General features: G+C 42.9%; 5 protein-coding genes across 6 annotated transcripts in view; 2 read left to right on the forward strand and 3 right to left on the reverse strand.

Moving 5' to 3' along the window:
* The first annotated feature begins 11 nt into the window (after positions 1-11).
* Positions 12-2,729, forward strand: LOC135124865 (O-acyltransferase like protein-like). The gene is made up of 11 exons (XM_064050088.1): positions 12-445; positions 492-685; positions 734-966; positions 1,012-1,082; positions 1,132-1,310; positions 1,365-1,522; positions 1,575-1,740; positions 1,787-1,971; positions 2,016-2,317; positions 2,362-2,504; positions 2,554-2,729. The coding sequence occupies exons 1-11, from the start codon at positions 262-264 to the stop codon at positions 2,689-2,691; spliced, it is 1,953 nt and encodes a 650-aa protein (XP_063906158.1). The 5' UTR covers positions 12-261; the 3' UTR covers positions 2,692-2,729.
* Positions 2,730-3,032: 303 nt separating this feature from the next.
* On the reverse strand, positions 3,033-4,540 carry LOC135124866 (PR domain zinc finger protein 5-like). Its single transcript, XM_064050089.1, has 2 exons — positions 4,416-4,540; positions 3,033-4,366 (listed from the first exon to the last, which is right to left on the reverse strand). The coding sequence occupies exon 2, from the start codon at positions 4,359-4,361 to the stop codon at positions 3,117-3,119; it is 1,245 nt and encodes a 414-aa protein (XP_063906159.1). The 5' UTR covers positions 4,362-4,366; positions 4,416-4,540; the 3' UTR covers positions 3,033-3,116.
* Positions 4,541-4,778: 238 nt separating this feature from the next.
* On the forward strand, positions 4,779-8,769 carry LOC135125331 (ATP synthase lipid-binding protein, mitochondrial). The gene is made up of 4 exons (XM_064050825.1): positions 4,779-4,886; positions 5,261-5,339; positions 7,734-7,947; positions 8,325-8,769. The coding sequence occupies exons 2-4, from the start codon at positions 5,295-5,297 to the stop codon at positions 8,486-8,488; spliced, it is 423 nt and encodes a 140-aa protein (XP_063906895.1). The 5' UTR covers positions 4,779-4,886; positions 5,261-5,294; the 3' UTR covers positions 8,489-8,769.
* A 346-nt stretch (positions 8,770-9,115) lies between these two features.
* On the reverse strand, positions 9,116-10,116 carry LOC135125330 (RWD domain-containing protein 1). The gene is made up of 4 exons (XM_064050824.1): positions 9,983-10,116; positions 9,585-9,937; positions 9,346-9,532; positions 9,116-9,301 (listed from the first exon to the last, which is right to left on the reverse strand). Exons 1-4 carry the CDS (start codon positions 10,050-10,052, stop codon positions 9,186-9,188), a joined length of 726 nt encoding a protein of 241 aa, XP_063906894.1. The 5' UTR covers positions 10,053-10,116; the 3' UTR covers positions 9,116-9,185.
* Positions 10,117-10,233: 117 nt separating this feature from the next.
* Positions 10,234-13,742, reverse strand: part of LOC135125332 (tubby-related protein 4) — a 39,927-nt gene continuing 36,418 nt past the window's right edge. Inside the window, exons 4-8 of one of the 2 annotated variants that reach the window (XM_064050827.1) lie at positions 13,502-13,726; positions 11,502-13,455; positions 11,264-11,454; positions 11,029-11,214; positions 10,234-10,978 (exon numbers count right to left, since the gene is read on the reverse strand). In XM_064050827.1, coding sequence (XP_063906897.1) covers positions 10,862-10,978; positions 11,029-11,214; positions 11,264-11,454; positions 11,502-13,455; positions 13,502-13,726 — 2,673 coding nt within the window. In that variant the 3' untranslated portion in view covers positions 10,234-10,861. Of the gene's footprint in view, positions 10,979-11,028; positions 11,221-11,263; positions 11,455-11,501; positions 13,456-13,501; positions 13,727-13,742 lie in introns of both variants that reach the window. The other variant, XM_064050826.1, reaches the window with a different exon arrangement.

A 13,742-nucleotide genomic window follows, 5' to 3' on the forward strand; every position in this document is an offset into this window, starting at 1 on the left:
GTGGGCTTCATTGGAAATTAGTGTTTAATGTGTAAGAATTGACGTGTGTCAAGAAGTTGTTCGAACAGTCTGATCATGTTGGCACTCAGTTAGAAGTCGCTTCCTTATAATTAATTCATGAAACGGTTATTTCCTCCACTGATAAACTTAACAATCAGCCTTCAACCAATCAACATTGACCCTGAAGGTTTACAATTGTCTTATCAAAGCCATAGTTAATAAAAGCCTGCCTACAACAAGCCCACAACCTCGCCTTTTACCATGAAGCTCGCATATCTACTTTTTTTACACTTCGTGGCCACATCATACCCCCAGTATAGCGCCCCTTTCAAGCTGATGGACCTCGGGGTGTCCCTTTTTTCCAGTGACGTTAACAAAAAGTGCGTCCTAGACTTCTCACTTTTCCTTTCAGACTTGTCGAAAATGAAACTGTGGGCGTCGAGAAGTAACAACCCCTGTTTGTAAAAACCCGATTTAACGTAAACTTGCAGTGGTGGACGCTAGTGGTAAAATAAACGCGGGGATTTTGAACGGGAACGTACATATTTTCGGAGATTATGACCAGTGCTTGTCCATTAAAGAACACGTACGAGGGAGAACTATCGAGGGAAAGTATTGTAGCGCTCTTATAACAATCAGTGACGAGATTCTCAGCGACGAATTACTATATCTGAAATCAAAATACGTATGGATTTTCTTTTTTAGTTCGTAATTAGTTCAGCAACATTTTCAGCAAACTAAAAATTTCCAAAGAATCAGACTAGAGGGCGTTTTGCAATATCTAGCAAACACGACGGGACTTTTGGGACTTTGTGTCCCAAAATCGTGCTCTCCTGAAGATTTGGAAATTATAGCGGACCAAATAATCAGCAAACTGAAACTCCCAGCACGGTTGAGTTTCAGAAATGATTTGTGCAGTCACAAGAACCAACCAGTCACAATTACCAATCTAGATTTATACATTTAGTGAGTATTGTGGCAACTTTTTTTCTATTGTGGTGTGAAATAAAGTTCTTTTTTTGTTGTCGTGGCTGTCATCCTCTGCGGAAGCACCGTCTACGACTTTTATCTACAAAAAACTGGTAAAAATCAATTCATTTTAGACACAATAGTACGTAATTAAAATTACAGGAATTGTAACAATTTTCTCTGTATACACCAACATAAAGAAGCTTTTAAATCAACACGAAGGGAAAAGGTTGACTTGTGTGAGTGGGATACGGGTGATTGCGTGCCTTTGGGTTATACTAGCCCACGTGACTTTTAGTAACACGTTGCTTTCGAAGAACCCGATTTATGTCGTCACAGAAGTAAACTAACCTTGGTTGTTTTTTAAAATTCTGGGTTATAACTTATAATTGTAGTGGAAAATGAACCCGTCGAGTGCCTTTATATGGACTGGTCACTACGCTCTTGACACGTTTTTCACACTCAGTGGGTTACTGTCAAGCTACACTTATTTGAAATTTTCAGACAAAAACAAGATTAGTTTGTTTTCGTTCTACTTTAATAGATATATTAGGTAATTTACTTGACAATTCCATTGGGACCACAATAATAAAAATGAATTTTAGACTGACACCCCTCCTAGTGGCTACAGTTCTCATCCACACCAGCTTGATAAAACTCTTCACAGACGGTCCCTACGGCCAAATCGTGATCGACCACTACACAGACCAGTGTGCCGAAAATTGGTGGACCTCCATCTTCTACATTTTCAAACTGATGAAGTTCCGCAGGGTAACCAACTATTACCAGTGTTACCACCCATAACCAAGAATTGTAGTGCGCCAACCACACCTGGTACTTATCCGTCGACACCCAGTTGTACCTCTGCGCCCCCATATTTTTATTCTTCATTAAAAAACACCCCAAGAAAACCATGACAACCATGGGACTAACTTTTCTAGCAGCAGTGACCTACAGTTCAACTGTGACAGTCATAAAACAAATCGGATTTACGATTTTCGAGTAAGTTTTGGATTATGCTGTGTGCAAACTTTACAATTTTATAGGTGGAGCGACAATCACACGAATTATCTCTTCCACTCGTCGTACTACCACATGCCATCCTGGCTAGTAGGTCTCTTCTTCGGGTATCTTCTTCAACTTCAAAGCGTCAAAATTCCGAAAAACTTGAACACCTTCTTGTTGTTTGTTTCGTTGTTGTCGCTGGTGAAGCTGATTGTGAATCAGTTGGAGTTCTTTGAGGGAGAATACGACGTTTATCGTGCCGCTCTATGGAACGGTTTAGCCAGACCGGCGTGGTCTTTAGCTATATGTTACATAATTTTTAGTTGTGCCACAGGAAATGGAGGTAATTTTGTGTTTTGTAATTTCAAAATTTAACACAATTTTTAGGATACATCAACTCTTTTCTCTCCCATTACGTGTTTAGAGTATTAGGCGAACTCACCTACAGTCTCTACATGGTGCACGGTGGCATCCAAATGATTCTGTTCTCTAGTACCAAACAAACTTTGATTTTTTCCAATCGACAGATTGTAAGATTTTAAAGCAATCACATTTCGTTTTATTTTTCTTATTTTTTAGTTTAATACTTTCACGGAACTCTGTGTCGTCAGTTTACCTTTTGCTGTTCTCATGTACCTTGCTTTTGAGGCGCCGATTTTTGCTTTCAAGGACTATATGCAGAAACGGCAGAAACTTGACACAACCAAGAGCGAGTAACGCTGAATGTATTACAGTGATAATGTTATAAATAAAGTCATACGGAATTGATGATGTGTTTAAATCGGCCATCTTTGAAACGTCACTTGAATCAGCGCGGCTGTGTGAAAGCACCATTATCAAGCCCCTCGTGTGTAAAGGCGCCTTAACATCAATCAAATGTCACCTCAATTACGAAAAGTGAGGTTATTTTTTTGGATTGTGATAAAACTACCAGGGATGAAAGTAAATAAATCCTTTTGTGGTTTAACAGCGTTTGTATTGTACCATTCGTCAGTACTGAGTTTTTATTGCAGAAAATTTAATTAGTAAGTGGAAACAACTAGGCAACCAACAATACAGACATAAAACCGAAATTTATTGTATTTAATACACACCAACATGTTTATAACACTAATTAAATAAATAAATTACACAATCCTGCTTCAAGCTATCTCAGTCTTTATGTGTACACCCACACCCGAAAGCTCCACTTTCTTCAACCTTCTCCCTCTACAGTACTTCCCGTGACGCACCAAATCATCCTTAAACTTAAACTTAGACGGACAATAGTCACAATAGAACCACTGAATCTCGCTCTCCAGCATATGTTTCCTCTTAAAGTGTTTACTAAGCGCACACTTAAACTTAAACTTACTCGTGCACTCCTCACATTTAAACCACCGAATCTCATCTTCAGGCAAATGCTTCCCAATCATGTGCTTCTTCAAATTCTTCTTTGCTTTGAACCTCAAAGTGCAATGATCACACTTAAACCACCGAATTTCGTTCTCCGCCAAGTGCTTCAGTCTGAAGTGGTTTTTTAAATTTTGTTTGTGCTTGAACTTAGCTCTGCACTTGTCACACTGGAACCACTGAATTTCACTCACTAGTGAGTGTTTGGCCACAATGTGGTACTTTAAAGAGTGTCTATATTTAAAACGTGCAGTGCAGCGGCCGCATTCAAACCACTGAATTTCCGATTCATGTAAATGTTTAGCTATAGTGTGTTCCTTTAGACACTGTTTATATTTAAATCGTGCCGTGCACAGTTCACACTTGAACCATTCAATCTCAGAATCGTGTAAATGCCTCAAAATCATGTGACGCTTCAGCTGCATTTTCAATTTAAATTTTAACGGGCATTTTTCGCACGGAATCCACGTGATTTCGTCGGGTTTGGGGTGCTGGTACTTGAGGTGCTTCCGGAGGTACTTTTCCAGCTTGAATTTGGACGCACAATAGTTACAATGTACCCACTGGATTTGATCGTCCGATAAGTGTTTGATTATTACGTGATCCACTAGTTTTTGCTTCCACGGTGTGGTAAAGTCACACTGTTCGCAGTGAATGCCGTGGATGTACCTAGTGTGTCGGTTCAATTGAGTTCTATTTGGGAAATTGTAGGGACACCGGTTACACTGGAAAATCGTAGTTTTGACACACTCGTCGCGGATTCGGTGCCTGAAAAAAATCAATTTTGAGTAGGTTGTAAAGTCGCACTTTCGGCACGTTAAGATTGGCTTGTGTGGGGGCTCATTGTGGTGACTTCTATGGTGCACTGACGACGAAGTTTGATAATTGGGGCATTTATTGCACTGGAAGGGTTGGATGGTCTCGGCGCAGGGGAAAAAAGACATCGACGGGGGTTCGGTTTTTATAAATTGGGTGGTTTGAGATTGAGAGAGCATTGTGGCTGCAAAAGTGAGGTTAGAATGTTTGTCAAATGGAAGGAGACAACATACTCGGGTTAGTTGGACGGGGCGACTATTGTTGCCCCCGTGCTACAAAATAAAGCAATTGTTAACTCAAAAAGTGGTTCAAAAAACGACAATAACGTGAAAACTTGTCTAAATCTGACTGACATGTAGGCAACCCACAAAACACACAAACGTAATTCTAAAATAGTCGCTACTGCAACAGACTTTAGACCAAGCTTTTTGTACGAATAAGCAAATTGTTGTATTTTTTGTCGTCTTAATTAATACAAAAACCTGGAAGTACATACAATAATATATTTTTTTGAAAATCGGTGATGTTTGCGCCACCTGGCGGGTTTAACCTCAACCCTCGCCTCCACGGCATCCCACCCGAAACCGGCCTGCACTCGCGCATGCGCCGTTCGGTTCCTGCCCGAACTGTCACTCCTGCGTCCACATTCCACCTCCTGGTCACCTCCTCCGACACTACTGTGAGCGAACGCCGCCGTGTCATAAGTAAGTCTTAGCCCCGATTTTCCGCCCCCGACGCCGCCATCCGCCCCCAAAACCGCCGCTCCCGGTCGCCGTTTCGCCATCAGGTCGCCCCGCCGTCGTTATTTTGCGCGATTGTCGCATCCAGAGCCGACTTGTCCGACCCGAAAAACCGACATCTTGCGCCATTATTGTCCGGAGTGTCAGTCCCGGTCGGGGTTTGATTGTTTGGGGCGATTTTCGGGCGAAGTGCGACCGTGCCTAGGTGGTCGGTGGAGAGGGTGGCGATTGGGTGCCGCTGTGGTGGTTTTGGTCGAGTTTCGCCCGGTTTGTTGTTACGTAACCCGGACGCCACTGGGGTAAGCTGAGACGAGTTGCTAATCGGCGTGTTTTTTCAGGTTCTTTAGTCGATTCCAAGGGGAAAATTTCAAAATGTTCGCCTGCGCTAGATTGATTGCCCCAGCCGCCAGGAGCGCCGTAAGTACAAGTTGATTTTTTTAAACTCAGCGGAGGGTGTTTAAATTGGTTAGAAATTAACAGAAAGTGGTTTATTTTGTGCGAAAATTGCAAAAGTGGATGACTTTGTGTGATAACTTTGGAAAAAACGGCGATCCCGTGTCTTGTTATGTAATGAGTTTGCTTGCCACATCCCAACGTCATTGATCTACCGATTTTTAGGTTTCGTGGGTTACATAACCCGATTTTTTAGCACAAATTCGTTTTGTGGTTCGTTTTTAACAAATTGTGCCCTTTGTTCCGGTCATCGTTCATTAAAATTGCTAATCTGTCACTGTTGTGGTTATGTAGTGATTTTAGTTCCAGTTGGTAAGCCTGCTGGGATGTAATGATTTATCAAAGACGGCTTTTATCACACGGAAATTACGATTTCGTAATTTCTTTCGCTGCAATTGTAGCAAAATCGTAGCACGTCTTTGCTTTTTAGCTATTTATTAACGCACTTGCGTCAAAAACGTAGTAATTTTAACTTTAATAGTTGGCACGCACGAATGCGTCATACGTAACTAATCATTTATGTAACAGATTTATCAATCGTGGAAACTCAATTCCAAGTTTTTAATCTTTATTAAAATTGATAATTGGATAATGTCGGCGCGTGGCTGTATTGACGAAGTGCCAATGAAAACGTTTTGATTCCGAGTGGGCTGTGCCCTACGGTTGGCATCAGTGATGACATAATTACACCCTACAAATACCTTGTTATTGACGGGAGTAAATATAGCTCTTGTAGTACGCGATACCGAAATAGAGAGGCGGCAAATGTCACTGGCTGTCCTACTCAGGGTTGATTGGACACACTATGAATCAAATTCGATTCAACTTCTGCAAAAAATTGAAAGTTCTACTATTGTTTGTTGTAATTATTTTTTTTAGCATTGATTAATGGCGATTATTTTTTGTTTTTTGATACTACATTATGCAAGCGCAGCGAGCATGTTGGAGTTTCTTCTGAAATATTAAAAAAAAAACGTTTAAATTATTAGCATTTTGTTATATTTTTTTCATCAATTTACCTTCCTAGGGGTGTTAAACAGCCATTTGTGATGAAACCTGAACGTGCTCGCTGCGCTCGCATTTTAATCGTGTTTTTTTTAATAAGTTTCGTTTGGCTTCATATTTATTCAGACTGCTATTTTCAATCGTATACATGCTAAATTTTCTTTGTAGACAATTGCGCGAAATAAATTATTTATTATCCAAAAAAAAAACAAAAAGAATGCGAGCGCAGCGAGCACGTTCAGGTGTACTTATAAAATCTTTCATTGGTGTCCCCGAGAAGCTAACTTCAGAAAAATCCCAAACGTGCTCGCTACGCTCGCATTTTAGGCGTTAACTTTTTCAGAGTAATTGCTGACCGTTCATTTATAAATCGTTTTGACACTAAATTAATTAAAAAAAAGAATATTCAAAATGCGAGTTCAGCGAGCACATTTAGGTGTTGTTTAAAATTATTCATTGGTGTCGGAAGCTAAGTTATTATTCAAAATTTTTTAGTGTGGTAAGTTAATATTGAGAATCTTGATGAATACTAAAATTCGAGTGGCAACCTGAAGGTGCTCGCTGCGCATGTTTTCAGTTTCTTGTTGGGAAAAAAAGACTTCGTATATTAAGAAAAAAATGGACAAAATATACGCCCCGCCCACCCACCCCTTCTCAATTGTGATGAATATTTTATTCATTGTGAGCTCTGAAGGGCGGAGTTTGGCTGCAAAATCCTCATTGACTACAACAAATTACCATATAAAACATGTTTTTAAAAAGGTAGAATTTTTTAGAGAAATATTGATGTTATAATTAAACTCCGCCCTTCGGTCTGATTGGGAATGTTCAGGTTTTATAAAAATGGTTTAAACTTGATATGACCTGAACGTGCGTTGCGCTCGAATTCTAAGAATGTTTTTTTTTTTTAATCTAGAGATTTGTTGTTACATTTGAAGCCAAGTAACTTCGTTGAGTCTTCGTGAATATTCAAAAACTTTAGAAAAAAGAACATTTAGAAGAAGCGCAGCGAGCACGTCCTGGTTGTCAACATTTTAGCAAAGATACGTAATCAATTTATGTCGACGGTAAAAACTCGACACGGATTCATAAACCACAAGTGTAGCAATATGTTTTTTAAGAAAATTAAAAACGTTTTCGTTATGTAAAAACACTTCGATTTTTGCAGTTAAAATAATAACATTTTCTGTTGATTTATTAATGTGCCGATAAACATAAACCTGAACGTGATGACACTTTTGACTCACTGAAAAATGTGACGAATTTTAACTTCCTTGGATGTCTGAAATAAAATCTCGTCAATGTGTATACATATTTTTGGAAATTTGAAATCTGACGATTTTTTTTTTGCAGCTCATCTCAAACTCCAAAGTATATCTAAGGCCAATCAGCACGGCCCTTAGCCAAAACACGTCGTTAGTACAGAGTCCCGTCGTTCAGCAACACAAACAGCCCACACTCCTCCCAGCCGTCAGGAGTTTCCAGACAACTCCAGTAACCCGAGATATCGATTCAGCTGCTAAATTCATCGGTGCCGGTGCCGCCACAGTAGGAGTAGCTGGATCAGGTACTTCCTCAGCGCCCCCCACTGCACGCTTAACTCGAACCTAACTAGATCCGAGGTCGCTAACAAAACCCGTGCATGTTTCTAACCCAGTTGATTGTAGGTGTTGGGATCGGCTTGGTTTTCGGCGGCTTGATACTGGGATACGCTAGAAACCCGACGCTGAAGCAGCAGTTGTTCTCTTACGCTATCCTCGGGTTCGCTCTGTCGGAAGCGATGGGCCTGTTCTGTCTCATGATCGCGTTTTTACTGTTGTTTGCTTTTTAATCATTTAAAGTAGTAAATAAACTAATAAGCTTATGGTGTTGTCTGGTTGTATGTGTCTTTGTGCATGCAGATTTGAGGTTAGAATAGGTTTCTGAAGGTGTTTTGACGTTCAGGAGCTGGTATCGGGACGGTGTTCGGCTCCCTCATCATCGGCTACGCCAGAAACCCCAGCCTCAAGCAGCAGTTGTTCTCGTACGCCATCTTGGGTTTCGCCCTGTCCGAGGCCATGGGTCTGTTCTGTTTGATGATGGCGTTCTTGTTGTTGTTCGCCTTCTAAACACTGCCAAGGGAGCAAAGAATTACCATCAATTCCAAAATGTTGCATCAACATCATGTAACTTCACGTTTTAAATTCATTCAAGCAATAGGACTTTTTTTATGTAGATGGCTCTTATTAAACGTATGACAAGGAAGAGGTAACACTTATCCAGTGACTTTGGGCTTACTCGTATGTCGTATGTTTAATAGGGATTGTAAGTAAAACGGACACTATTGCATTGTACAGCGTTAGAAATTAATAAATAATTCCTTAGTTGCGATTTTTGTCAATTAAGGCTATATTGGTTCTTTTTTTAAAACGACCTTTGTCCTTACAGTCAGTACTATGTTATTAAGTTATTTTAAAAATAAATTGTTTCCATTATGTTTTTGGTTTTTCGAAATCCTTTAGTATTTTTCTAGTGACATTTGATGGTATGTCGGTATTCATGTAACGATTGAAAGTTAATAAAAAATTGTACTTCGTGTGAGAAGTGGTTTGAACTTTCCTTTACTCTTGTGGCTTGGTGATGATTTGATTGGTTGGTGATCATCTGCGCGGCGCAGCTTGGTGTGACGTCGTTTGACGCACGTAAGCCACGCCCACCACCAATTTTAAATACCGGCAGCGACACCTTAGACACCATTAGCAAAAGACAAAATTTATTTTCAAAATTAAACTTCTTACACAATTAATAATAATAGAAAAAATTAAATTAATCAGTGGAGCCGTCGCTGAAGTTGTTAGGATCAAAGTCTTCGTCGTCCTCATCATCTAAATCCAGGTCATCTAAATCTTGGAACAACGATTCATCAACTTTAACAGCATCACCTGCAATTCCCAATCAAAAAACGTTTCGAAAATGACATTCTTACCATCTTCAAGAAACTTCAGGTCAGATTCATTCAACGTGTAGTCAGTCATGAACAGCTCTCTCCCCGTTAATTTTTTCCCTTCCTTTTCACTAATTTCACGCTTTTTTGTTATACCCGTTTCGTCCTCGAACTTCACTTTCCACTTCAGGAACGTTTCAACGGTGACCCGCGTGCCTTCGAACCGCTTCTACACCCCCCAAAATTTTCATTAATCACACAAGATTAATAATTACAATTACCCTTTCTGCCTCCTCTTCCTCTTTTAATTTCCTCGCAGTCTCCTCATCTCGCGTCTTCTTCACCTCCTCAAACCGAACGTTCAACCACTCCTGCGCCGACGACACTAACGTAAAAATCATCACCATCCCCAAATTTTCTTGGACTTGCTCCCGCAAAAAATCCAGCAATTCGGTTTCATACTGGTCCTCAAAGTTTTCGCTATTTTCTATACTAATTTCAGGAGACTCCTCCGGGTATTTCGGTGTATAGGTGAATACGAGGTCGCACGATAGGCCGGTGTTTTCGATTTCAGGGTCGTACTCTTCAGATTTTATGGGGACTGAGAATTTGTGAAGGGGCTCTGTCGCTAGAACTAAACGAGAGGTTAGAATGGGGGGGTGCGTGGGGGACAACTTACTTTGTAAGTCGCCGTAGTAGATGGATTCTAGTGCCTCGATCTCGCCTTTTTGTTCCTCGACATAGTCCATTTTTCGAAGGGGTGACTGATTTGAGGTTAGGTCGCACGCATGTCACTTGTCATTGAACGACGGCGGTAATGCAGGTTCCTGTAATCGAGTGACGTGTTGGTTGCATAACCGACACAATGATGTGTTTTTTTGAAAATTTTTGGTTTTGAAAAAAAGGCCGTGTCCATAAAAAAGCATTTATTTATGTATGCACATACAAATATCATTTACGAACAATCTTTTGTATATCCAAATTTGATACAACACAAACTTCATTTAGAGATAAAAACTTTCCAAGAAACATAATTACAAAAAAACGTACGTATATATCACACATAACAGTTAACAATAAATTAAAGCGTTAGCAGTTGTTCCATACATGTAGTCGTATATAAAAAAATCCAAGTTTTTGAAACTTTGAAGTCAACGCAGCTCATTTAGAATTCTCGAACGTTAGTTTATTAGGCTAATATAAAAATAGTGTGCCTCAGCCACCTGTTGATCTTTTAATTATCGGACGGTCAAAAAAGATGTTTTGTGTGTCTGCTCCACCCCGGTAAACCGAAAAACCCCGAAAAATGAACCACCCCCAATCCACCAGCAGCACGAGTTACTTAAACGCAACTACTCGATTTTGAGTAAAGTAAGTAAGGTAGGGTGGCTATCTGTTTCAAAGATTGTACTTAATTTTTTAATGGAACACTTTGATTATATTGATTTGGTCGGTTCAAAGCCCGGTAACGACCTGCTCTACACCTTACTTTTCTTTACTACGATAAATGGCAAAATTGGCACCGGTTTCAAAAATCTGAGATATGCTTCCTAGATATTTACTTGAGTCTTTGCGTAACGTTTGCTAAAGCCACTGCGAACGCCTGAAGAGCTGAAAATGGATACTGGAAATCTAGGGTGTAGGCATTGCCGTCGATGCGCCCGAACTGCATCACCTGGAAATCGAAAGACATAACATAACCGCAAAATTTCGAAACGTATTTACTTGTTTTCCGCGGAACTCGATCTGGAAATTCTTCGCCGACTCTTGGGTGACGCGGCCCCCGAAATCCAGCTGGTACACCTGGCTGTTTTCGTTCCACATGGGGGCTTTGTTATGCATGACGAACTCCCGGCGTTGCGGCACCGAATGGTTGTTGCAGTTGCTCCCGTTGGGCTCGATTTTTCCCCTCTTTAACTGAACACAACTTAGAAAAAAGGAAAACTGGGACGGGACACACCTTTTGCCTCAATTGCGCCTTTTGGAAGGTCTCGAGGTCTCGGTAGTTCGTCCCGTTGAAGACCTCGTCTCCGGAGGCGGTCACTTCGTCGTCGGAACTCTCTTGGTGGCGGTTTTTCTTACTCCGACGCCCGAGAAGCGGCGATGATAGTAAATTCTTGCGAATGGGGGACGCGGATTGAGGTCTTTTACCTAGAAGGGAGCTACAGCAACGAGATGTGACAGACGTACTTAGTTACCCTTTTTGCTGGGGGCGGGCGACGATGGTGAGCTTCTAGGGAGTCGGGGCGACGCCGGAGGCGTCGCCTTATCATCTTCCCTCAACCTGGTGATCAACTTCTCCAAGTTGGCTAGTGCTTGGGTGTGCAAAGGCATTCCGTTTTTCTGGTTTTGGGTTTCCACTTGACCTACCGCTTTCTGTTTAGGTCTGCTTCGGGTTTTCTCCCCTTCTGGTTTCTTTCGTCGCATTAGAGGCGACCGCGACGCGAAGAACCCCAACTTAGTTTCCTTCTTGTTGGAGTTTTCGTCGACGTTGTCTGGTGAAGAACTGCTCGACTTGTTCACCTCGGGGATGGTTTCCTCGATGAAGTTCGCCTTGGTGATGGGTTCCGTATTGGGGAACAAATCACTCGAGTCGAGACTCTTCGACTTGCCGCAGTTCTTCAACTTGGGTGACTTATTCCTGTTGTTGTTCTCCTGGAGGTGTCGATTCTGGCGACTCTGCCTCTTGGTTTTGTGTTTCCGGTTTACTAGTACCAGTCGCTTGGGGGCGTCTTTGCGCAACATCAAGAGTGCCACGTCGCTTGGTACCAACTGGGCGTCCACCATGTCCAGATACCCCACGCTGCAGCTCCTCACCATAGAGTCGGCGAGGCACAAAGCGGTAGAAGGGCGGACTGGAGTCGAAGGACCTGGAAGGGCCTCCACATGCTCCTCGTCGATGTACGTCATATCTTTCCCTTTTTTCTCTTTCGGTTCCTCAGCTTTCTTCACAATCACCGCTTTCTGGTGATGTTCGTTGAACGAGTTCTTCATCTGCTGGACGTTGTTGGAATAGTCGCTGGAGTAGGTAATCAAGGTCTGGGCTGGAGGTCTATCAAAGATAATATCACTGGGGGCTACCGCGTTCTTCGGACTCTGAAGCGCCGGGACTGAGCCTTCACAACAAAGCGGCGAAATGGCATGTCTTTGATTACCGTTCGTTCCGTTACCGTTGCGGTTAAACTGCCCCACGAAGCTCGTGCTTTGGGTGCTGTTCCCGTTCCGGACACTTCCCGACGTCTGTGGACGGATACTATCACAGAACCCGATTTCCCCCAAGTCTGCGTCTTCGTACGACTCCGGTTTGGCTAAAACCGGGAGGTTCCTCGGGACTTCAGCTAGAGGTTTAGGACGCCCTAAGCGGTTCCCGCGGGGCGACATGGGGGCAATGGGCGGACTATTATCGATCGACACCCTCGGGATCTTTTTCCCGTCCACTTGGACCTCCTCTTCATCCTCGGAAAACAAATTCGGGTTGAAAGTCGGATCGGGTACCACGGGGAAGTCGTCCCGCAGCTCCGTCATGACCAGAGTCATCTGACGAGGTTGGAGGTGCAGGAGCGACGTCTTATACGTGACTTGACCGAGGTTCGCCGGGACCGAAGACGCCAACCCGTGGATTTTAAACTTGGTACCCCAGATGTTGGACGTGACTTCCACTAGCCGCACGTGCTCGGGGAGGGTATCCACGTAGGCTAGATCTTCTTGGTCGGCATCTCCGGAGCTTTGACCCGACTGGCGCTCATTGGGTACGCGAGTGTGTGATTTGTTTCTTCTTTTTCGTCTTCGTTGCATCCTAGGAGAGCTGGTGCACCCTTCTTCACGGTCGCTATCCGAGGAGTCGGTGAGGAGGCCGCCGCCGCTCGTGGAGTGACCAGAAGACCCAGAGCTCTTGGACTCGGGGGACCACTGAAGGTGAATATCCTCCACTTGAGGGTCAAAAATGACGAACTCGGGCCGGATTTTACTGGTACGTTTGCCTTTCAAGAGAGGAACCAACCCCCCGAGGTACTCCAAGTAGAGGGTGTAGCACGTCCCGGAGGACAAGTTGTTGTCGTCGTCGTGACGAATCATGGTACAGTGCAGCCGCACCGATCCCACTGGTGGTCTGGACACGAACTCCCTCAAGGCGCTGGGTTCCGGGACGCAACACTGGAACAAACCCTTGAACCTTCGACTGGGTCAAGTTAAAACTTACCCTAATCGTTTGAGCAAACAAATTCCCAATCAGGTTCCTGATTCTAGCCGGGAGCGGCAGCGCCGGTAGCTGACTCTCCTGCTGGATCGAATCATGGATCTTTAGTCTACACAGAAGTTGGAGGGTCGCGATCCTCCTCGACACCCAGGCGATATGGATTTGGGTCCCCGTTGCCAAAAATAGTCTTTTGTCGTTGTGACCCCACGTGAGGGCGGACACGGGCGCCTGCAACGACATTTGT

This window comes from Zophobas morio, unplaced genomic scaffold, assembly GCF_036711695.1.
Source record: "Zophobas morio isolate AGI-343-1 ecotype UQ-CSIRO unplaced genomic scaffold, CSIRO_AGI_Zmor_V1 ptg000008l, whole genome shotgun sequence".
NCBI lineage: Eukaryota > Metazoa > Arthropoda > Insecta > Coleoptera > Tenebrionidae > Zophobas > Zophobas morio.

What these genes read in the sequence shown, in the direction of transcription:
- LOC135124865 (XM_064050088.1), top strand. Translation starts at nt 262, where the DNA reads ATGAAGCTCGCATATCTACTTTTTTTACACTTCGTGGCCACATCATAC. An exon ending in AATCTAGATTTATACATTTA is followed by an intron (nt 967 to 1,011) that starts GTGAGTATTGTG and finishes TGTGAAATAAAG; the next exon opens with TTCTTTTTTTGTTGTCGTGG. An exon ending in AACTGATGAAGTTCCGCAGG is followed by an intron (nt 1,741 to 1,786) that starts GTAACCAACTAT and finishes CAAGAATTGTAG; the next exon opens with TGCGCCAACCACACCTGGTA.
- LOC135124866 (XM_064050089.1), bottom strand. Translation starts at nt 4,361, where the DNA reads ATGCTCTCTCAATCTCAAACCACCCAATTTATAAAAACCGAACCCCCG.
- LOC135125331 (XM_064050825.1), top strand. Translation starts at nt 5,295, where the DNA reads ATGTTCGCCTGCGCTAGATTGATTGCCCCAGCCGCCAGGAGCGCC. An exon ending in CCCCAGCCGCCAGGAGCGCC is followed by an intron (nt 5,340 to 7,733) that starts GTAAGTACAAGT and finishes TTTTTTTTGCAG; the next exon opens with CTCATCTCAAACTCCAAAGT. An exon ending in AGTAGGAGTAGCTGGATCAG is followed by an intron (nt 7,948 to 8,324) that starts GTACTTCCTCAG and finishes TTTGACGTTCAG; the next exon opens with GAGCTGGTATCGGGACGGTG.
- LOC135125330 (XM_064050824.1), bottom strand. Translation starts at nt 10,052, where the DNA reads ATGGACTATGTCGAGGAACAAAAAGGCGAGATCGAGGCACTAGAATCC. An exon ending in CTACTACGGCGACTTACAAA is followed by an intron (nt 9,938 to 9,982) that starts GTAAGTTGTCCC and finishes CCTCTCGTTTAG; the next exon opens with TTCTAGCGACAGAGCCCCTT. An exon ending in CCTGAAGTTTCTTGAAGATG is followed by an intron (nt 9,302 to 9,345) that starts GTAAGAATGTCA and finishes TGGGAATTGCAG; the next exon opens with GTGATGCTGTTAAAGTTGAT.